The sequence below is a fragment of the Marmota flaviventris genome, chromosome 17, assembly GCF_047511675.1.
Source record: "Marmota flaviventris isolate mMarFla1 chromosome 17, mMarFla1.hap1, whole genome shotgun sequence".
Lineage (NCBI taxonomy): Eukaryota > Metazoa > Chordata > Mammalia > Rodentia > Sciuridae > Marmota > Marmota flaviventris.
The window spans coordinates 75,156,119-75,179,011 of NC_092514.1; the positions used below are offsets into that span (position 1 = coordinate 75,156,119).

Consider the following 22,893-nt stretch of genomic DNA (forward strand, 5'->3'; position numbering starts at 1 on the left):
TGAGCCGAGTGGGAAGCAGAGTGTGATTAATGTCGTCAGAGCAGTGAGCGTGGCCTGAGCAACAGCAGGGACACAGGAAACCCCCAGCCATCTTGGTCCCGCCTTGTTGCCACCCGCGAGCCCGCAGGCAGTGGGCGTCCTGGGAGCTCCCAGCATCCACGGCAAAACCTTCCAGCAATTTCTATAAGCTCAGAGACTGGTGGAGGCAGGGGGACATCTGGTGGCCAGTTGCTGGAGGTGGCTGCAGAGAGGATGGAGGTGAAGGAAGGAGCCCTCCGTGTGGGCATCTGGGGCATGCCCACCTTCCTGTGTTGCCCTCGCCTCACCCCCAGTCTCTGGGCCACGCCGTCTAGTCCAGGCCGGTGGTGTTGGTCAGATAGAAAGGGCGAATTGTCACTCGGAAGCCACTGAAGGCCCCTGAGGTGCAGGGGAAGGCGGAAGCTCTCCTGGAACTGTTGGTGGCCGCGGCACTGGGGATCATAGCCTTTAAGCCCTCAAAGTCAGTGACATCCGCCACAAAGCGCCCTTCGCAGAGGATCAGGGCTTTGTTCTCGTAGCCAATGGTGGGATCCCGGTAGCCAGACATGGTGAGGCCCAGCACGGGGAGCTCGCCGGAGGAGCAGGACAGCCCGTAGTTCCAGCAGCTCTGCATGGTGGGGAGGTAGAGCAGAGTCCAGGACGTCAGCTTGGCCCTGAAGAGGAAGCTGGGGTGTTGCGGGGTCTGGAAGGACCGGTAGGGCCCATATCTGCCGCTATAAGGTTCTGGAGTGTATGGGAATGCAAACCGGGACCGGGACCCATGCCACAGCCCCTGGTTCTGACGGTTCCTGGAGTCCCTTGTCACCATAGCGCTCCAGGTGGCTGAGGTGTACATCCGGGGCATGTAGGTGTCCTCAGTGAGGTTCAGGCCTCGGTACTGGGCCAGCAGCCGGAAGGGCACCGTGTGGAACTCCAGGGCCTGTATGATCTTCTTCTGGAACAGGGCCTCGTGAGCCCGGTACAGGGACAGGTTGAACTGCAGCTCAAAGAGGTCCTCGGGCAGCATCATGGGGAAGCGGACGTGCTGGACGAGGTCCTCCACCTCCCCGTGGGAGGCGCCCGTGCCCCTGCTCCAGATGTCCAAGGCCTGGAGCAGGGCCAGCTCGCTGGACACAGTCAACTCAGTCCTGGGAAGCAGCACCTGGAGCAGGGTTGTGGGGACACTCAGCCAGTCCTCGACCTGCGTCAGGGCCTCAAAGTTCCAGGCCAGGAACTGCACGCACAGCTCCTCCAGCAGCGCATCTCCAGTGGCCAGTGCATAGGCGTAGAGGTCCAGGGGTGCGCGGAAGGAGGGGTCCTGGGGGAGCAGTGTGGCGAAGAGGCGCCCGCAGTAGGCCTGCAGCTGCTGGGCCCCGTAGGCCGAGGCTAGCTTGTGGAAGCACTTGACTGATGACAGGGAGACCTCTATCCTCCGGGAGTACAAGTACCTGGGGACACAGCCATCTCTTACACCTTCTCACTGGGCCCGACAGGGGGCGCTGTCTCCCCCACTCTCCAGGCCCCAAACCTCACGCCAGCTGAGAGCCACTTCAGGGTATGGGACCATGGGCGAGGGACTGCGGAGGGGACACCCACACCTCGTCCTCCCTCCCGGTGATGAGGCCCCCTCCCCGTCTCTCCTGCTGTCATCATGGGCACCTTCGTGGTGGGTCTGGGCTGGACCTCAGGCACCCTGGGCACTGGCCTCCTGTCCTGCAGCCATGCCCCCCCCCGACTGACCCTTCAGTCCCTGCCTGGTTCTCATGGGCATCTCTGCCCAGCACCTATTCACGTCCTGTGATGGGCACCCTGTGGCTTCCTGTCTGCTCTCCCTGTGACCAAGAGCCCACGAGGGCAGCGGGCACGGTGTGCTCAGAGGTGATCCCAGACAGCCCACTCCCTGGTGTCCTCGTCACAGCCAACTTGGAGGCCGAACTGGGCAGCTGACTCCTCTGGCCACAGCCCACCCAGGACCGACATTCACTGACCCATCCTGAAGCATGCAGGCCTCTCATAGGGAGGGTGCCAGGCGGCAGGCTGTTGATGACGGCTCAGATGGCACAGACAAGTTAGGAAGGCCACCAAAGAAGGGGTTGTTATTAGCTTTTTTCTTTTTGGTCTTGCTAAATTGCTGAGGCTGAGGCTGACCTTGAATTTGTGATCCTCCTGCCTCAGACTCCTGGGTAGATGGGATTACAGGCATGCGCCACTGCACCCAGCTGTCACTAGCTTTTAAATGTCATCCTGTGCCAGAATGGTCCCTGGGCGGCTGAGTCCCTACTGCATCCACAGAGGCGCAGAGGCTCCAGCCGGCTGGCCCCATGCCAGGTTCTCCAGGCAGAGGTCAGGGCCACTTTGGGTTTATCATGCCTCAGACCACCTACCCCATCCAGGGCCCAGCCTCAGGCAGGCACCTCTCAGGGTGCCCCATCGCCAGGCGGAGGCAGAGACAGGGATCAGGTGGGTGTCCCGGTCCTGCTGGTCTCTCTCGGGGAAGAGAACTCATTGTGAGAGAGGAAAAAGGCCCGAGGCCAAGGGGAACTAGGGGCCCCAGAGACCCAGGGAGACGGGCAGAGGGCTGGCTAAGCAGCAGGACACCCCTCTTGGTCCACGGTGGCCTTGGGAGTGAGGGGTAGAGGGAAGGAGAATGGGTGGCCTTCTGAGGTCTTGGGAGCTCACTGCAGCTTCTCTGCCTGCCTCGGAAAGAGAGGGAGAGACAGGGACACAGAGAGACAGAGGCGGGGAGGCCAGGGGAAGGGCACGGGGTCGCTGACCTCCGACCCAGGGCAGTGGCGCTGGCTGGCCAGGAAGGCCGGGATGGGCGCCTGCCCCCTTCTCTGACATGCCGTAGAAACGGAGCCCGGCATTCCTGTGGCACAGACCACTCAGCAAGTTTTATGCCAGGCTGGAAGGAAACTCGTTAGTCTGCTTCTAATCGCCAATATCGCTCACACTTAAATGCCATTTTCTGTCATAGAAAGCTTTGGGTTATAGAATGAGAGAATAAATTGTAATAGACGCAGCGTTTAAAACATGGCTGCTTTCCAAACACAAGCCCCAGGAGGCAGCGGGCGGTCGAGCTGTACACCCAGGCTGGCCGGGAGGCCTGGCGGAGGGCCTGGGGCTCAGGAGCAGGGCCTGGCCTCTGCGGTGATGCAGGCCCACACTCTCCCTTTCCCCGTCTGTGAAAGGGAACTGAGCCCTGGCTGAGCCCAAGGGTAACTGAGCCCGGGCCTGCTGAGAGGCACATTCACCCTGTCTAGCCACTGCTGCGTCTCATCGGAAGTCCGAGCCATTTTGGCTTTTTCATGCCTCTGTGGGAGATTTCTCCTGACCGGGGGGCATGCCCAGCACCCCTTCCCAGCTCCTCCTGCACCTGCCCGCCCGGCCACCCCACAACAAGCTGGGCTCTGCTGCCCAAGGAAAATTCCTGATCCATCCACAGAGCGCTCAGAGACGTCGTCTATGGCATGTGGTGATTCAGGGAGACGTTCACATGTGCGTCAGGAAAATGGATGTATTTATGTGTATGCGGGTGTGAGCACGGGGGGCAACACCTGGGCCCAGTCGAGTGTGCAAGTGAGAGTGTGGGTGAGCATACGAGTGAGGGTGCCTGGGCCATGTGCTCAGAGGCTCAGATGCGTGAGTCTGTCCCTGTCTGAGGGCACAAGCGTGCCTGCAGCAAGTGTGTGTGAGAATTCGTGAACGTGGATCTGTGGGAGCACGGGCGTGTGCATGTGCACAATTGTGCAAATGCTTGTGTGAGGGTGTGAATTGCTTGTGTGCACAACAGTCCCGCTGTGCTGGTGCTGTCGCCCTCACCCCCAAGGGTCTCTGAAAGAGGGACCCAGCCCAGGGCACTGCTGGAGTCCCCGAGGACGAGGCGACTCACCTGATAAAGTCCCTGACCACGGGCATGCACTCAGAGTCCACGCTCATGGTGATGTTGCTGCCCGGCGCCCCCGACAGGGCCTGCGCCTCGGGGTTGGCGGTCAGGATCAGTGTGTGGGCACAGAGGTCCAGCTCCTCCGGCCCCTGTCCCACCACGTGGATGAAGAGGTCACAGTCCCTCTGGTTGTCGAAGACCTGGCCGAGCGCGAAGGAGAGCTCCTCGGAGAGGTCGAGGGTGTGGGCGCTCCTGGTTTCTAGAGGGCGAGGGAGGTGCTCACTTGCTCTGTGACCCGGCCCATCCCACCCCCAGGAGTCAGTTTTGTGGTCTGCTGAAGGTGCTGCTGCCCGAGGACCTGCCAGAAAGGCTCCAGGAAGAGACCTGGGTTCGTGCCGAGCCTGCGGGGAGCGGGCAGCTGCCCTGGGTCAGGCGGGACCCTGCCGACCCTCCAGGCCTGCAGGTGGCTCTGCCCCACTCTGGGCCCTGCTTGGGTGGCTTGAGGAGTTAGGGCCCTGGGGCAAACCTAGGTCAGACCTCAGGGATCCTGGAGGAGGAGGAGGGAGGCCTGGGCAGCCCCTCTTCTGCCCTCCCAAAGCCTGCTCCGTGTTAGAACAGGTCCTCTCTGCCATGGGCAGCTCTGAATGGAGGCCAGCATTTAGACCAGGTGGGGCAGCCCCTCGCTCCTCCCCTGACTCCCAGCCCTCATGGCCCAGTTATGCCTCCAGTGTCCTCCTCAGGGTGAGCCCCCACCCCAGCCAGCCTTGATCCCCAGCTTGTCCAAACAGGTGGGATTTGACACCCCATGTCTTGGGGGCCCCAGCTCAGGGTGGAGAGCACCCAGGCCCCGTGTGTGCCAGCCCAGGAAGAGCTGCCCTGGCAGAGAGGAAGGGCACTCCCACCAGGCGTCTGGCTTGCAGAGCAGGCTGGGCCCTTCGAGTGGGAAAGGAGTCAGGGCCGGGGGCACCCTGGCCTTCCCCCTTCGGGAAGTCTCCACCCCTGCCTGTGGTCTGTGGCCTGGGCCAGGAGAGCCGTGCAACCCTGCTGTTTGGGGTGACCAGCCTCCAATGCTCGGGCCTCACGGGCACTGGGCGGGGCTGCTCGCCTGGCCGTGGGCAGTCAGGTGAGTGAGGTACTTCTGAAGGGGCTCCACAAAGGGGCTCCTCCTGGGAGGGAGTGGGCTCTGCAGACTTCTGGCCTCTCGAGGAGAGTGGGCGGAGCAGCACCCCAACTCCGAAGGTTGGGTGGGGGGCAGAGATGTGAGCACAGTCCCCGCTCCTGGTCCCACGGGACCCCGACGCGTGACACTGGAGGCACTGGGGCCACTCACCGTTGGAGCAGACCACGCTGGCGTCCTGCTTGTGCCTGCAGTTGCTCTTCAGCCAGCCCAGGGATTTGCAGTCGGCCAGGGAGGGCTCTGACCCTGTGCACTCGACCTCATCCAGCATGACAGGTCCTGTTCCTGGAGCACAGCAGGGAGGACAAGGCTGGCTGGGGGAGGCCCTGCCAACAGGGCCAGGGCTGCCACAGACAATGGAAACCTCTGGGTGGTTCTAGGGAGCAGAGCTTGGGGGCTGGAGAGGGCACACAGTGAGGCTCTTGAGCCACTCGCCCAGCACCTTCTGTCACCCCAGCCAAGCCTGAAGGAACCGCCCCTTGGGGCCTTCTGCAGGGCTTCGGGCCTCTGAGGGTTTGCTTATACTGCCCTAGTAGGAAGAGTCTGCCCGTCCTTGCACCCTGACAGCCTCATCTTGGGGGATTCTCACTCTCTTCAGTTTTGGGGGACAGAATAGGCCCCACCTGGCCCGAAGGCGGCTCCACCCAGTGCCTCTGTGGCGTTCTCAAACCCCAGGGCCCGGCAGACGACGCTGGCATCGGTGAGGTCCCAGAGGTTGTCGCACACTGTGCCCCACTGGCCTCCATAGAAGATCTCCACACGGCCCTCGTTAGCTGCGGCCCCGTTGGCCAGCCGCATGTCCCCATCCTTCACACCTGCGGGGAAAGCCAAGGTCAGCTGGGAGGAGATCTGGCCCCCGTGGCACCACCCTCCCTCGCTACCCAGCCGGGGGTGAGGGTCCACTGGGCGGAGGGAATGGCCACATGGAGCACCAGAGGTTAAGTTTCCTTTCCTTGTCTTCAAGCCCTGAGCTCTTGGCTCCCCAGAAAAGGGACACCAGGACCCTTGTGCTCTAGCACCTCAGCGCAGAAGTGGTGAGACCCCCAGGGAAAGATGGGAAGGGAAGGAGCCCCACCTGTGGCTCTGGTGCCAGCCTGCGGGGCAGTAGGCCAGGGAGCCGGACGCTCAGGCAGCACAAATGCCCTGTGACTCACCATGGGGTCCTGGGGAACCCACTGTCATTGAAATTATGGAAAGTTGAAGGGGTGCTGGACCCAGCTCAGCTCCAGCACACCCCAGCTCAGCAGCACGTCCAGGTGCAGTCAGCCAGGCGGCCCCCAGTCTCCAGGCCATGGGTCTGAGCTGGAGCCGGAACAGCAGCTCTGGTCGCCGCGCAATATCGCAAGAGAGCATAGACCAGGTGTTTCCAGTCCAGGAAAGAATCAGAAGTCAAGGTTCAAAGCATGGCTCTCTCTGCTTCCTGGTGTGAGCCACTTCCCTCTGCCACACTCTCCCGCCATGATGCTCAGCCTCCCCTCAGCCCCCAGGAGGGGAACCGGCCTTCTATGGACTAAGACCTCTGAAACCGTGAGCCCTCAAATAAACGTTTCCTCCTGACAGTTGTCCTGGTCAGATCCTTTCGTCCCAGCAGCGAAAAAGGTGACTAAAACAATGGCCAACCTGCTTTAGCTGGTGGACAGGCAACTGTGCTCTAACGTAGAGTAAGTCATGGAAGACGGCTTACTGACCCCTTGCCTTAAAAATAGGTCTTTAGATTCAAAATGTGCAAGACTTGTGTTTTTATAGTGTATATATGTAGATATATGACTTTTGTTTTACATATTTCCCATCATATGTGAATATCGTGTGTTCAGTGACTTGGAGACGGTGAATCTGACAGCTGGTCTCAATTTTTTTTTTTTTTAAGTCTGTGATGCACCTTTGGCAGATTGTATTTAAGTCTGAAATAAACAAGTCAACAGATGTCTGGGGAAAAGCTAGAGCTGGAAATTAGGAGGAATAAATCCGAGACTTAACTCTTTCACTAGTTGAGCGATCTTAAGCAAGTTACGTAGTCTGTGATGATCAAGGTTGAGTTTCGTTTTTAAGATTAAAGTAAGAAGCTTTTCCCAGATTCCCTTCATTAAAAGTTTATTCAGCTTCTCCCATGTGGCAGGCATTGTGTGAGGCCATCGATGTTTTCCTGAGGTTCCTCTGATTTGAGAATCTGTGTGTTATTCTTTGACAAACATTTTAAGGATTAAATAAGCAATGTGATTTTATCGCCTAATGCATAGCTTTAAAACTTATAAACAACCTGAATAAGAAGTTATTTCAAGTCCTTCTTTTTTCCTGGATGCCATCTTTCAGGCTTTCTCTCATTTATAAAGCTATCAAATGAGTATGAGTGTGTGTATTGATGTAAGAGTGTGAAGAGAAACAGAAAAAACTTGAGTTTGTGAGGTTTAGAAAACAAAGGGGTATTTAGAAATGTGATATCTTATTTTTTTAAAGGAAAGTCATTTTAAAGGGAAAAGTATATAAAGTCATAGTATTTTATAGTGGTGATATTAAAGGTTATATTAATGATCCTCTGCATTTAGTTGACAAAAGGAAAAATGTGATCTTTACCCAAGTTGCACTGTTCTGAGTTCAATGCTAAGTATTATTATCTCTATTTTGCCGCTAAGAGAAATGAGGCAGGGACAAATTAGATAAGACTGTTCGATATTACACAGAATGCCAATGAAAAAGGAACTTTAACCCAGGACTGCACTGCTATCAGTAAAATAAGCATATAGCTTCAGTATATTTATGCACACATTAAAAAATGGGGCTGGGGATACAGCTCAGTTGGTCAAGGGCTTGTCTTGCATGCATAAGGCCCTGGGTTCAACCCCCAGCACCACCAAAAAAAAAAAAAAAAAAGTACCACTGCATGGGTACATTACTTATTATTATAAACACATAACACACAAAAAGAAAATTAAAAAGCATGCAGCAGATAAAAAATAAAGTCAGAGTTTTAATGCTTTCCATAGTCTGAGCGTAGACTCCCAGGATGTAGCACATGGGGCCATGGATTTGCGTTCTCCTTTGGAGGCTCGGATAGTACAAGGTGCATAAGAAAGTACACTAAGGCAACTCCTTCCGTAACTCTTCCAAGCCATTGATCTGCTTCTAGAAAACCAGTGGGTCCAGGGACTGGGCTGGGGCTCAGCAGTAGAGCCCTCGCCTAGCACATGGGAAGCACCGGGTTCGATCCTCAGCACCACATAAAATAAATAAATAAAAATAAAGGTATTGTGTCCAACTATAACTAAAAAAATTAAAAAGCCAAAAACTGGTGGGTCCAGCGCCTTTAGAACTGGGGAAATGAAGGTTGAAACACACGTCTTGCATGTTAGTGGCACGTTTGTACTGACAGAAGAACACACACTGGACTCTGGGTCACTTGTGAACGCCAGAAGCAGGGAAGGAAAGCTGCCTTCTCCTAGGAGAAGTGACAGAATTCCAGTCTTCTACATGATCCTGGGGCACCAGACTGAGGGGAACTGCCTGCAGCTGACTCTGATGTACAAGCTGACTTTGGGGTTTACAGAGGAGCTGCCTCAGGTACTCTCTTATGCTCTTCGGCATCAGTCCTTTTGCAAATACTTTAAAAAATTTAATTATTTCATTTGAAAATAAGTATCAAAAAAAAAAAAGAAAATAAGTATCAAGAATTTTAAATTCCAATGGTGAGTACCATTAGAATTAAAAATATGGCCAGGAAAACATCATTGCCTTCACAAAATTTGCTAAAATGACATAAAAAGGGTCAACATTTCTCCTTTCTTGTGTTCACAGCTGGTTGTCAATCATGCATTGGCCCCACTAATTAGCATGTTCCTCCTCCTGGTGGCCTTGACTGTCCATTTACTTAATTTTATTGTATGTAAGTATTTTGTTGTAAGCCACACAAAATAATTTGGGGGAAGTCGATTTAAATATGGGTGTACACTTGTGTGTGTATACGAGCGTGCATATCATTTAAATATGCCTAAAACCATATTTTAAAAAAGATTCAAATTCGGTTTCTACTAGATTCCTAAGGCCTTTGTACCATCGTAAAGTTAGAAAATTCCAAGTCCATCTGTACTTCAAGCCCAGAGAGGAAACTGGGCTCCTGCCCCCACTCGTCCTCCCGAGGCTCAGCGCACTGGCACCCCTCGACCCTGCTGGTGCCGACAGTCTAGCAGGAGCTGGGTGCCTGAAGTGGGGTCACCCACACCGAAGGGCGGTGATCAGGGGGTGTGTCAGGTCTATGCGGGGCCACCAGGACAGGACAGGGACTGCAAGACCCACAATGTCAAGAGTGCAGGTGTGACAGTGAAGCCAAAGTAAGTCCATCTTGTTTTGTGACTCCATTCTGTAAAACAACCATGCCAACTAGAAGGGTCATGGCCAGGGCAAGTTGTCCTCTTCTTTTTGCTATAGAGACCTTTAAGAACACGGAACTACCTGATGGGGCACTGTTTCTGTAACTAGGGTAACGGGCTCTGTTTCTGTAACTGGGTGACTGGGCTAACTGATTGGCTAAGTGTCCCTCCGCCTGACTGCACTCTCCCACTTCTGTAACCTGGCTTGCTTGCATTGGCTGGACCCACAAATGTTCCTTTTGTGGTTTTCAGGCTTATAAGGAGTGCCTTGCAATTGTTCGGGGCTGATCAGGGGAAAGCTTTATGTTCTGGTCAGTCACCACCGGTGTGCTTCAATAAAGGCTTGATTCGATTATATGTGAGTGGTCTGGAAGTCAGTTTATGAAACCCTGGGACGAAGCTTTAACTACAACACAGGGACGAGCGTCCAGGGCCCTGTGAAACTTGGCCTCAGCACAGCCCCAGTGGCTGCTGGTTTGATTGGCAACCCTGCTTGGCTCTGCTGGCTCCCATGGGGCGGGTATTCCTCAGTATTTCAATCACCTGCATCTCATCTGGGTCCAAGGGAGCCCCAGTTTCCCCAGAATCTACAAGACACCGTCACTGGGGGTGACCAGGGCTCCTCCATGCAGGAGAGAAGACCCCCATTAATCCCTGGGACCAGGCACCAGCAGGACACCCCCCTAAGGAGGGGCTTGATCCACAGAGCAAGGGCCCAGCAGCCCGCAGGCTTTGCTTTGGGGTTTCCCGTGGCTCAACTCACCTTGAATCCCGGGGACCAGAAGCCACACCCAGAGAAGGCAAGGGAGAGCCATGGCCCTGCGGTGGAGGGAAGTGGCAGAGTGAGACCAGGACTGTTTCTTCCACCACCTTCTTCCAACCTGGGGGCCCAGGGTGGCAGGCAGCCCTCTCCTGAAGAGCCCAATGGCAGGTGTGATGCACGGCCTGAGCGGGGCGCTCACCTGGTCTGCAGGCCGGGGGGCCTTGACGGGTGAGTGAGGCTGTGTGGGATGAAGAGGGTGGGCTGGGGGGTCTGCGGGCAGTGGAGGTGAGGGGGAGGGTGTGGAGAGCCCGATACGGCAGGGGCTTATCTACAGGCAGCAGACCCCTGTGGGGTGTGCCACAGAGGTTGGCGGCAAAGGTGGAGGGTGGGAGGGAGAGGACCGAGTGGGGACAGGGAACCGATTAGGAGGAGGCCGCAGGACCAGGCCCAGAGTGACAGAGACTGATAGCCGAGACAGGAGTGTGGGCTGGGGACGGTGGAGAGAAGGGCTCCGGCGGAGGCCCAGGTCATGTGCAGCCAGATGGGAGTGGGGTCATGACTGAGACTCAAGGTACTGAGGCTCAGAGACTGGGGGCCATCAAGGCCAAGGGCCAGGCTGGGCATGGGAGGTCTCAGGCCTTCAGCTTTTGGGCTAGAGCTCTGTGCTGTATGTGATTCTCTTTTTATTTTATTTTATTTATTTATTTTAGGCACTGGGCATTTCATCCTGGTGCGCTTCACCACTGAGCTACATCCCCAGCAATTCTTAGAATTTTTCAGATTTTGAGACAGGTCTCACTAAGTTGTGGAGGACGTCACTATGTTGCTGAGGCTGGCCTCTAGAGCAGCTGGGATTACAGGCAAGCGCCACTACGCCTGGCCGCTATGTACTTGATGCACAGGTAGGAGCAGAGCCAGGTGACAGCCCTGTGCCACCCAGTCTACTCTCCACAGTCCCTCCAGCAGGGGGCTGGCTGTGCTCTGGGCCGGTAACCTTGAGGCTGGGCCTGGTTCTCTGCTGCTTAGAGTGGGGGCCTGGTGGGTGGCAGTAGTGACATCCCCAGGGTGGCAGGAGGTGCACCCCTCTACACTGGGACCTGCATTAACAAGCTGGGGGGCCCCAGGCCCACTGGCAAGTGATGAGTTTGCCCCCTGCAGGGTGTGCCCCCTCCAACACCACTCACACCCCCTCCCAGGACCCTGGAAATGCCTCCACAATCCCTCCCTGCCCCCTGTACAATAGAATGAGCCAAAGCCTGGAGAGCTTGGCTGGTTCCAGGTCACATGGCTGGCAAGCCTCAGGCAGGGTCTGTGGTGCCCCTCTCTTCCACAGGGGTCTCTGTAGGGACTGAAGGATGGGGCACCCACCTCCCTGACCTGGCACCACCCCAGTCTTAGCACCGTGCCCAGGAAACCTCTATCCCAAGAGCATCGAGGTGGCTGGTTTCCCTCTTTACTTGTTCACATGGGACAAGAATTCGGGGCCTTGGGAACAGAGATGTATGCACCCAGAGATGGTGCATGGCATGTGAACGTGGCTGACTCTGGGTGGCAGCACTGTGTTTACCTGGAGAATTGGGACAAGGCTGCCTGTGCTGGCTCATATGGTCTTTTGGTCCTTCATGCAAATGAAGGAAAGTCACCCTTCTTTCAGGAAGGTGCAGAATGCACAGAGGCTGAGGGCCGAATTCTTACCCTCGCGGCTGGTGTCCTTGTGCAGGGAACAACCTACCCAACTGTACAAAGAGGCCCTGCAGGTCTGGGAGCAGGAAAGATGGGTCCTGGGAGCAGGGAAGATGGGTCCTGGGCTCGGGAGCACCAGTCCCCCAGCTCCAGGCCCAGATGCCAGTGGGAGGCTTCACCATCTCTTGATGGCTCAGTGAAGAGAGAGGAAAGCACTGGCCTGAGAGCAAGAGTGGGAGCTTACCTGTTGAGGCAGCGACTGAAGGCTGTGCTGTCCCCCTCCTGCAGTTGCTGAGCCCTCTGCAGATGGGTCCTTGGCCCCCAAACCCTCCTAGGGCAGAGCAGGCCAGACCGATCCCAGGAAATGCTTCAGAAACCCAAGTCTGGTTTCGATTTCCAGAAACCACCTGACCAAGGTCTGCTCTGGGATTGGCTACTGAAGACCCCTCACAGTGCCCTTCATCCCCCTCTGCCTAGTGGGGTGGCAACAGCACCAAGCACTGTCTGACCCGAGAAGGCCAGCAGCCCAGTGCAAGTGGAAGCACTCTGGAGGGGGTGGGAAGTGTTGGGGGGGGGAGGGGGAGGCAGGGCTGCTGGGTGGAGCAACAGGGGCTCTGGGCCAGAGGGCTTGTCGCTGTGTCTGGCAAGCTACCAGCTTGTCTGGGCCTGGCACTCATTGGCTGGGCAGCCTGTGTGGTGGTGATTGTGCACAGATCCATTGCTTGAGCTTTTGGCATGCTGCACACAGCAGGCCACACCCTTGGAGGCTCCATGCACTGACCCTGGCCAGGGGCAGGGAGGCCCTGAGACCTGGGAGACAGTGTGCTTTGGGGTGAAGCAAGTGAGTGGATGAGCCCGACCCTCACACAGCAACTGACCCCACAGCCTGTGCTCTGCACCACCGGACTGCATCCACCACCTCCTGACATCTGTGGGGGCAGGGCAGTCTCTGGAGCACAATGGCCCTCCTGGGCTCACACCCCTTCCCCTTCCTCCCATGGAAAGCCCCGGTGCCTTGACTTCCTCTGGGGGAGCAGCTCATGTGATTTCAGAGGGCTCCAGGCTCCCCAGTCTGAGCTGGGCCTGGCTGGCGAGAGCCCGCAGCCCCTCAGCCACATGGATGGCTTCGGGAGGGATCCAGGAGCCCGGCTATCCCAGCAGGAGCTGGCTCTGGGCTTAGGGAGAATTGTCTGGGCTGAGAATGCCAAAACGGGGGCAGAGATGCCGGAGAGTGCAGCTACAGCCTGGCTGGCCCAAGTCAGGGCCAGGCCTGGCCTCTGGGCCCAGCAGGCCCTCTGCTGTGACACCACTGGCATGCTGAGGTCCTAGAGCGGGGTGTACTCCTGAATGTGCCCAGGGCTCTCCCATCAGGGTTTCCAATCTGGGCTGGAGGAGAATCACCCAGAACAAATTTCCAGTGCACTGTCACCCCGCTAAGGTAGGGACAGGCATGGGCACTTTAAAAGCCTCCAGTGGCTCCTCTGAGTGGCCAGCTCTGCTTCCCCGAAAGCTGAGAGCCCAGCTTGCAAGTGCAGGTGTCGGAGAGTCGTGACCACATGTCCCGGCCATCCAGGTCCCAGAGGAGCTGTGGAGACCCAGGGAGACTGCAGACGAGGCAACTTACAGCCTCCTCAGGTCAAGGGCCTCAGGGCTGGTCCACACAGACCCCGACAGCTGTTCCTCATCCTCCCCGGGCGTGGCGGGGGGACAGGAGTGCACCCCCGAGGCCCAGCAGCCCAGCTCCCGCCTGTGGCTCCTGGAGTTGCTCCTCTAAGAGCCAGCCAAGACCGGCTGCTTCCTCCTCCTGGGTTGGCAGCTCCTCATCCTAGCCGCTTCTCCTCCGTCCCTGCCCAGGTCCTTGGTGCTCAGTCACCGACACTCTGGATTTTGGCTTGCGTGACCCTGCTTTCTGGGTCCTTCTTGCGGTCCCCTTCCTGGGGGGGTCCTTAAGTCCTTTTGAGGTCTCCCTCCCTGGCTGTACAAGTTCCCTGCCTGATTAGGATGATCTTGGGAGGCTGCAGCACAGGGACTCTCTGCAAAGGGGTGACGGGGGGAAGGGGCCACACAGTATCTGTGGCTGTGCAGTGGCACTGTCAGCACCCTCAGGCTGCCAGGATGGGTGGTCACTGGGCCTAGACAGGAGTAGGCAAAGCCCTGGGGAGTCAGACTCCTCCCAGTCACCCACAAGATCTCCTGGGAAGGAGGGACAGGGCTGAAGGGACAGGGGGATGACGGACAAGCTTGCTGCCACCACCAGCTTCCCTTTCTCTCTAGCTGCCCCTCCGTCTTGTTCTTCCCTCCTGTTTTGAGGTGCCACGGTCTTTGCATGAGGATTCTGTGATCCTTGGGAGGGCAGACTTCTGGGAGGGCCCAGACCTCTCACCCGAGCACCACTTCCTTACCCGGGCTCCGAGGCGTACCCACCGGGATGTGCAACAACACGGGTACCTGCATGTGGCCACTCAGAGCCCTTACGCACATTCACTCACTATCCACATGGCCAGGACACCAGGGGAGGGAAGTCAGGGAATGTGTCCTGGACACACAGCAAGGGCCAGCAGGGTTGAGGAGCCTGTGCTCTCAGCCTCCGTTCCTCACACCCTGGGGCCTGTGCAGACCGTGGAAGCTGGACAGGACGCCACGGCTTCCCAAGAGGCGTCCCGGGCCAGGGGGTGCCTGTCCCACTGCCCCCGGGGGGGGGCCAAGGACTCTCCTGCCCGGCTTTGTCCGTGCTCCTGAGAGAAGGGTGCCCTGGGGGGGACTTGGCCTGGTCAGCACAGAGCAGGAGACGAGCACTCACGTTCCCCTGTGCTTTATTGTTTATGAAACAAACGGACAAAGGGAAGGAAACAATCATCATGCCGACAGCAGCGAACACGGGGACAGGGAAGGCTGGCTTCAAGGTCTCTGGAAGTCACTCGCACACCAGGCCTGTGGCCCAGGGGCCCCAGAACACATCAAGAGCGCCTCAAGCCAGCGACTGCCTGGCCTCTGGACGTCTTGATTCTGTTTTAAAGAACAGCTCTGATGGCATCGACGCTCAGGGGGTGGCAGCTCAGAAGCCCGCCAGGCAAAGGCAGGAGAGCGGGATCGTGGCTGTGCCCGAGGAAGCCCGGCTTGGAGAAACATCACGTTCAGTCGAGCGTCTTTGCTCTGCTGCTTCTCCTACAGCAGGAGGACCAAGCTGTGCAGGACGTCTCACCAGAGCCCGGCAGGGGACTGTCCCAGTTTCCAAGTAGAAGAGGTCTGCAAGGGTCAGCACAGGGCCAGATGCAGCCAAGGGTCCCTCCCACCACCGCCGAGCTTCTGTCGCAGGGTGGGGCAGCCAGGCAGGGATGCCATGATGAATGGACTCATCCCTTCTTGGCTTAGTCCTGCCTTACCTCTGTCCCCAACCACCCCCACCTCCCCAGCACTGGGAAGAGACAACAGGGACCAACAAGGAGCCAAGTCTGTGCGAAGCTTCCACAGAGAGGAGGCTGCAAAACTCCCACAGGGAGGAGGAAGGCCATGGAGAGAAACCCAGGAGGTGGCAGGACAACCTCCAGAACAAAGCTGCCCTGGTCAAGGGTCAGCTGCCGGCCGGCCAGAACTAGGGTGCCTCCGGGGTCAGGGAACGAGACATTCAAGTCATCCGTGAGAGTCCTGAAGGGCAAGGCGCCTTCTGAAAGCTGCCAGGGAATGGCCGCGAGCCAAGCACTCAGACACCACTGTAAACTGGCTTTGCCACCTGTGGCTGCTTAGTGACAACTTCCTGCCGCTGGTGGCAAATTTATTCACTGTGACTTTGCTCTGTGGGGTGAGATTTGGTGATTCTGTTTGATAAGAGAGGAAACTACTTTAGTAAAAATAAGTTAATAATTAAAACCTCACAGTGCTACACAGCCATAGAAATTCCCAAAGGGTCCTTGGCTGTGGGGTGGCTGGGAGCAACCTTGCAGGGTGCCAGTCAGCAGTGGGCAGGTGTCCCCAGAGGCCACCATGCTCCATGCATCCTGCAGTGTAAACATTTACTTTCCAAGGATCTGGGGGCGCATGGAATGGATGCCCGGGTTTGAGAGGAGGATGGGGGTAGCTGGGAGCTCCTCACAGCAGGTCTGCCTCCACTCCCTGTGGTTTCCAAGACAGGGCACCTGCTTCAGCGCCCTAGGTGCTCCTGAAGCACCGACTACACAGAGAGCACAGGGAAAGGCAAGCCCGGGAGGCCATGTGGGCCAGAGGGGGGCAGAACCTGGCGGGCGGGCGGGCGGCCGGCGGCCCAGATCAAGATGCCTGCAGCGGTCCGTCTCTGCAGCCGCCGGGCAGTGCAGAGCTGGGAGCTGGTCAGGGCCGGGCGGCCTCCCTGCCGCTCACAACCTCGGGCTGCTCCCTGCCAGGGACTGAACTCCCTGCTCTGGGGACGAAGCCAGATACACACCTCATGGTTACAAAGAGAAGACAACAGAAGTGAGTCCCCTGGGCTTTACAGAACCAGAGGCCCTGCTCAGCCTTGCTGGCGTTGGGAGCATTTTAATCTATATGAACTCTATTCCTTCATACTTCACACTTCCTATCTTGGTCTCTGGGAGGAGGACGCGCCCATCAAGCGTGAAGGCCATGATGTAGCTGGCGATGATGCCAGTGTCCTCTTCAGACTTGAGGGCCACGATTATCTGGTCGTCAGTGTTGGGGATGAACTTGAAGGATGAGAAGCCGTGTGTGGGGACCAGCTCCCCAACACGGCGGACGGAGATGTCCCCGAAGTCCTGGGCCGCGCTCAGGAGGAGGTTGGTGCCCTTGTGCTCATCTTCCTTCTCACTGTAGCGCTCGTGGCTGGCCCTGCGAGGCAGGAAGAACCAGCGCTGTAGGGTGTCGCTCCAGCAGGCAGATTCATGAATGAGGTAGCCTTAGGACACAGGACAAACAGGTCACCAAGCACATTCGGCAGGATGCCCCAGCCGGTCCTCCCCCTCCCATCAGGTGTGCTGGCCCTCGCTGCAGTGGCAGGGAGCAGGGACTCAGGACCTGTGGGCAGCAGGAACTGAGGGCCCTCACCGACCTTCCTGTGGCTGGTGACAGCACAGGCAGGCACAGCAGACAGCAAATGCCGCTCTAAGCCTTTGGTAGCCTGGCTCCTGATGCTGACCCAGGTGCCCATGAGACAGGCATTCTGTCTCTATTTTTGTTTCCTTGGTGCTAATGAAGGGGCACAGAAAAGAGAAAGGGCCCAGAGAGGGGACAAAATAAACAGGCAAGTCTGACCTGTGGGCAAAGCCACCAGAGGGGAGGCAGCCTGAGGCAGAGGAGGCCTGCCCCTCCCTTCTAAGACAGGAGCACCCGCAGGAGGAGCTCGGCTCAGCCACTTCCTCCTGCACCGGGAGCTGCCCCAGCCTCCAGAGAAGCACACACCCCTGGACAAGGGTCGAGGAAGGCGGCCAGAACTGCCCACCTCCTCCTGCTGTCACTGGGAGGGACCATGGCCCCAACCCCTGGAACAGAGATAGCCCACGCTGGGGCTGCTCCTGTGTGGACCACGAGGTGCGGTGGAGGTACTGTCAGGACCAGGCAGGGACAAAGAGAAAATGGCTCCTGAGCCCTGGAATCCCTGGCCGGAGGGCAGCAACCACAGAGAGACGAACACTGAGCACAAGGCGACTGTCACTGTGCCTGGGGCCTCAGACCTAACACCTGTGGGGTGACTGTGGGGGCTGGGCCGGAGCCAGCCTCTTACGCCTCTTACCTGGCGGTCGGATCCCAGCGGCGGCCCTCAGGGCATTGTAGCTGGACACCCAGTTCTCGTGGTCCACACTGCCCCTGTGGCCCACCACCTTCACCCACTCGGGGTTCTCATTCATCACCTCCCCAGTGGTGGTGGTCCACTCCTTGCCCAGGCCGCCCACGTACAGGTGCTCCTCCTTCACAGCCAGCCACTCAGCTTTGAAGCCTGAGGCAAGGAGAGGAGAGAGGGGGAAAGTGCCTGCGGCTGGCCGCCCCACTTACGCCACGCCTCCCCCCATGCCGGGCCTGCAGGAGCTGCCGCCAGTCAGGCCACGGAGCCCTGGCGGCCGGCGCAGCAGCTTTGGACAGCAGAAGTCACGGCATTTGAATTTCACTGGGCAGGGGCAGGAGCCAGGGGCAGGAGCCTATGCAGAGCCCCACACCCAGGCATCCCAGAGACGGCAGTACCTCCCTCCCCGCTTTCTGCCCTCTGAGGAAGACCCCATCTTCCTTTGGCAACCCTAGCAGGAAGTCTCTGTGAGTGGCTTGAGTCCCTCCGGCACTGCAGCTCCACCCTCCCCTCCCCTCCGCCCCCAACCCCTCAAGCTGCCCCCCATCCCCAAGACCACTCTCAGATGCTAGAGGCCTGACAGCAGGCCTGACAGCCCGTGTGGTCTGCGGCGGGACTGCCCAGGAGGCCTGGTGTTCAGATGCGTCTTCATTTTGATGTATTTATTCAGGACTACCTCTGTTTTTCTCTTAGCTGACTTATTTACTATGAGCCAACCTTTGAAGGCTGCAGCACAGTTCAGGCTGGGGGCCTTTGTTCTTCTAGCACATTCTGACCTGTTCTAACCCCTGATGCTAACTTGTGGTTGTTTTCCCAAATATCCTGCAAGCTTCTCAGCTCCAAGGAGCTGGAGCTCCAGCCCCTCCCTGCACTGAGGACAGCAGCTCCTGGGAGACTTCTCTGCAGGTGGCTCTGGGGGGTCCTGCTGAATTCTGGCAGCCCCAGTGACCTCGTTTCCTGAGCCACATCTGTGATAAGATGCTCCATTCACTGGGTCTTCAGTCCCTTCTGGATGCCCTGAGCACAGGCCAGTCCCAAAGGCCCTGTGACCCTGCTTTCTTCCTGGTCCAAGAGGAAGAACGAAACCACACAATGACAGCCTAAAGCCCTGATGGACATAAAGCAGGAAGTTGGGCAACCAACATCTTCTGATTCCCACATGGAGATGTGTCCCTCCAACAACCCAGCCGGGGGCAATGCTGGATTTCATCCCCGGGAGACGGCCTGAGAGGCTGCCATGGGAGCCCAGTTAGAGCAATTCCTTCTTTGACCTGAAAGAGCCTCCAGGTGCATTTAACTTTCTAAAAGGGGCAGGTCCCCAAAGAGCTCAAATGGGGAATGATGCGCCAACCTGGCCAATGCCCTGGGCGCCTGGGCTCTCTCTCCATGTGATAGCTCTGGCAGCTCATCCCTGCCCCAGAAGCAGTAACTCCTTCCTGGCAAACCCAAGCTCAGGGTTGGGTGCTAGTGGTGGGCAGGAATGGTGGCTCCTTACCACCGCCCTGCCCTGCTTGCTTCCGGGCAGAGCATGATAGTTCAGGAGACCTTTTCTATAGGCTCAGGGTGGTAGCAGTGGCTTCCAAGTTCCAGAAGCTGAGATCAAAGTCTCGCTCAAAACAGAACCACCGGCCACCATGGTTTCAAGGTAAGGTACTTGGGGGTGGACCCCAGCCCAATCCTAAGATGCCTATGAAGACACACAAGGGGACATGGTTCTGAAGGGAGCAAAAGCAGAAGTGACATGGTCCTAAAACTCATTCTGGAAGAAATGTCCCGCTCTCTGGAGGGCTCTAGTGATAAGCTTTGACTTCTAGAAACAGCTGGGTGTGATGGATGGGTGGCTCCTGTTCATGGTGGGGGTGCAGGGCTGAGTAGGTGAGAGCCTCGCACTCCTGGCTGTATGAAGTCTTCACCCGGCACCAGGGTTACTTTTCAACTGCAAACCCAACTACAGCCAGCTGGCCCGGGGTCCCCCAGCACAGGCCCTGATGAGAACTTGCCAGAAGTGGCTCCCTTTAGGGGCTGGGACCTGGCTCGGGGTAGAGCATCTGCCTGGCATGCATACGGCCCTGGGTCAGCTTCCCCAGCACATGAAAAACAGGTGAAAACAGAAGGTGGCTCCATTTACCTTTTTCCACGGTCCCATCGCCATCAGACAGAATCACCCAGGGCACAGCCTTCGTGCCTTCGATCTGGTAGATGACCCCCGTGCGGTCATCCACAGAGTAGAGTTTCCCATTAAAGACAACCAGATCAGAGAGCTCCATGCCCCTTCCCTTTTCTGCCAGGTGGGACTCTAGGATCCCATGGTCTTTGTCCCACTCAATGGTCACTTTATCCCCACTGTCTGACAGGGTCAGATAGCCCTTCTTCAGGTAACTGAACCAGGTGTTTTCCTCCTGGGCCTTAGACTCTGTGTCCAGGTCAGCAATGACTGCAATTCGGTACCGAAGTCCACCTGGTGTCCTCTGGGGGGCCGAGAGGGGGTAGGTGTCATTGTAGTGGGCAGCAGGCATCTGGCCAAGTCTCCAGTTGTGTGCATTGTGAGCAAGAGTCCTGCCCGGGGCTGGGCGGTGGGAGTACAGCAGCCAGAAGAGGGCTGCGCCCACGAAGGATGTCAGGATCACCCTCCAGCGGGGACGGAAGCGGGGATCTGCAGCCTTGGTCATGGACGCCAGCACAGGAAGTCCCCCCACACTTATCCGGAGGGAGTGCATAGGCTCATTCCATTCCAGGTGGTCAGAGGGCTGGATGGGCATCAGACTGAGCACCGGGCAGAACCTGCACCCCAAGGAGAGAGGAGAGTGGTCAGCAAGCAGGAAGGACATGGTCTCAGCAGAGTGTCCAGGCTGCAGTCAGGCTTATCCAGAAGAAACGGGCTTTCGTGGCTCTGTCAAAACCTGACCCCAGCAAGCTTTATTTACTCTTATTCAGCAAGACAACATCTTTTTAGAAGAAAAATTATCCCCTGTCCCTGTCCCAGCTGGCAAGACATAAAGATGAGCAAGAATGAGGGGTTTGGGGTGGGCTGGTGTCTTACAGACTCTAAAGGGGAACAAACAGGGGAGTCAAGTGGGGAAGGGAGCAGGGCAACAGAGGGGGCACAGACCCAAATGTCACCTCCTATAAGCCCTCCCCATGTTACACAGCGGGACTGTTAATTTCTGCCTCCACCTCAGCACCCCCAGCTCCCAGTCAGTGCCCAGCACAGACTGGACAGGGGCTTAGTAGGCGAATGAGGCTTTACTTCCTGGGCCAAGCCCATGAAATGAAAAATAAAGCAGATGGGAGCCAGGCAGAAGACCTCCACCGACTTGATGTGCGGCTGGAAGCGACTCCTCCCTGGCGCCTTCTACTAACTTCCACGACTGCAGGGACAGAGTCCGAGCCACTCCTGCTGCTGGGGGCCCAGCCTGTGTGTACACAGGCTCCAGAGGACTGCTGGGCTCACCCAAGGCCTTGGCCAAGCCCTGGGCCCCTCCCGGGCCACACCCCAGGCAAGTTCAGGGTTGGGCGCTGGTGGTGGTGGGCAGGAGTGGTGGCTCTTTTCCACACCCTCCTTGCTTGCTTCCAGGCAGAGAGCGATGGTTCAGCGGGACCACAGAGGTGCCAGGCCAGCATCAGCATTGCCCCCCTCCCTGGAGTGGGGAGCTGCCTGTCTCCAGGACAGTTGCCCAGTGCCATCGAGAAGCTGCTCCTGGCTCTGCTGGGGACACAGCTGGCCACTGCTCCTGGCCCTTCCACCTTCAACTTAAAGCAGTTCAGTACCTCCCTTCTGGATCAATGGAGCATGTCTGCCACCTCAAGAAAACAGGGAACAAAACACATGTGACTTCATGGGCAGCTGCTGCTCTCACCGCCAGGCAACATCTGGGAATGGTCTGGGCACCCCAGCAGCTGTGTGTGAACCTTGGGCCCTTGTGCACCTGACCACGAGGCACCCACATCCAGGCTGCAGGCCGTTTACAGGGCAATGCCCCACATGGAAGCCTGCATCTCACGCCCTCTCCTTGGACAGTCGGGTTTTAGCCTGCAGGGCCAGGTTCAAGGGTGAAGTGTGTGCATGAGGTCTGCTATTCTGAGCAAGAGTGGGAGAAGATTCCAGGCCCCTAAGGGGCTATGGCAACCACCTCACAGGGTGGGTCTCTTGGGCAAGGGCTGCTTCTTGGCAATGGCCACAGGTGGTCACTGTGGCCTTCCTGCCTGGAGGACTTTTCCCTGATGGGTTCTGTTTCTCCCTGTCCCTTTTTCAACCCTAGGGCTTCAAACACTGGCCAGGCCAAGAGTCCCAGCAGTTTATCCTTCGCCTGATGTGACCACTGAGCTCTGAATTCCTCCATCTCACCTCCTATGCAAAATGCTGCCTGATTTCCAACATGCATCTTAAACATGATGTTCCAAAGCATAAGTCCTAGGCCCCCTCCCCTCAAGCCCCTCACCCCATCTTCCCACGAATGGCATGGTGAGGAGGCTGCCATATGCACAGCTGCCAAGCAGAGACTCTCACCAGAACCTAGGAGGTGAACCTTTCTGAGTGGGTGTTACACTTCAACGAAAAGATACCAACCACCACAGAAATCCTCAGAGTGACCTGATCCCTCCCTTTTCATTCCCAAAGTCCACTGGCAGAGCTAACCATTCAAAACTGGCCTCCTATCCCTGACTCCCGTCCATTTCTAGGCTCAGCCCTCACTATACCACGCCAGCAGCCTCCCTCAGTCCCTCTACAGCCACTGTCCTCCCTGGCAACCCATTGCCACCCAGCAGCCTGCACCACAGCCTATGGGACCTTCAGGCTTCTCGTTCCAGGAACACAGTCCTGCAGCCTCCAGTGCAGCCCTCCCCACTCTCCACCACCTCCTCTGCTTGCCAGCCCCAGCCATGCTGGTCTCCTTTGGTCCTGGCTACCACAGCCCTCATCCCCAGGGCACAGCTTCTGTTCCCCTGCCTGGGACACTATGGTCCTGCTCTTTGCATGGCTAGTTCACTTCCATCTTCAGGATTTTCTGAATGTCCACTCCTTGGAAAGACCATGTCCCTCCTGCCCTCCACCATCTGTAGCCTTATGCAACTGTTCTTGCTCTGCCTTGAATTCTGTGCGGGGACTTGCTCTGCTGTCCCTCACACTCAGCTTACCACTGGGCAGCTGGTAGAAACTTGGTGCACATTTGCCAGAGGAATGAAAAATAAATGTCGTAGTTGGCCATTATTCAACTGCCCCTCAAAACCCTGTCTCCT

General features: G+C 57.4%; 2 protein-coding genes and 1 long non-coding RNA gene across 5 annotated transcripts in view; 1 reads left to right on the forward strand and 2 right to left on the reverse strand.

Moving 5' to 3' along the window:
- Positions 1 to 12,425, reverse strand: Lgals3bp (galectin 3 binding protein). The gene is made up of 6 exons (XM_027955491.2): positions 12,133 to 12,425; positions 10,206 to 10,261; positions 5,705 to 5,896; positions 5,235 to 5,366; positions 3,911 to 4,163; positions 1 to 1,466 (listed from the first exon to the last, which is right to left on the reverse strand). The coding sequence occupies exons 2-6, from the start codon at positions 10,255 to 10,257 to the stop codon at positions 350 to 352; spliced, it is 1,746 nt and encodes a 581-aa protein (XP_027811292.2). The 5' UTR covers positions 10,258 to 10,261; positions 12,133 to 12,425; the 3' UTR covers positions 1 to 349.
- LOC114107986 (uncharacterized) lies at positions 10,634 to 22,864 on the forward strand. 2 transcript variants are annotated; one of them, XR_011705123.1, is made up of 3 exons: positions 10,634 to 10,776; positions 10,916 to 11,107; positions 21,915 to 22,864. It is a non-coding gene; the product is annotated as an uncharacterized lncRNA (long non-coding RNA). The 2 variants fall into 2 exon arrangements; XR_011705124.1 differs by having other exon boundaries at positions 10,636 to 10,776; positions 10,986 to 11,107.
- Cant1 (calcium activated nucleotidase 1) overlaps positions 14,685 to 22,893 on the reverse strand; it is a 13,906-nt gene continuing 5,697 nt past the window's right edge. The window contains exons 2-4 of one of the 2 annotated variants that reach the window (XM_027955494.2): positions 19,784 to 20,436; positions 17,608 to 17,811; positions 14,685 to 16,773 (exon numbers count right to left, since the gene is read on the reverse strand). In XM_027955494.2, coding sequence (XP_027811295.2) covers positions 16,403 to 16,773; positions 17,608 to 17,811; positions 19,784 to 20,414 — 1,206 coding nt within the window. In that variant the 5' untranslated portion in view covers positions 20,415 to 20,436 and the 3' untranslated portion in view covers positions 14,685 to 16,402. Of the gene's footprint in view, positions 16,774 to 17,607; positions 17,812 to 19,783; positions 21,820 to 22,893 lie in introns of those variants that run through there. The other variant, XM_027955493.3, reaches the window with a different exon arrangement.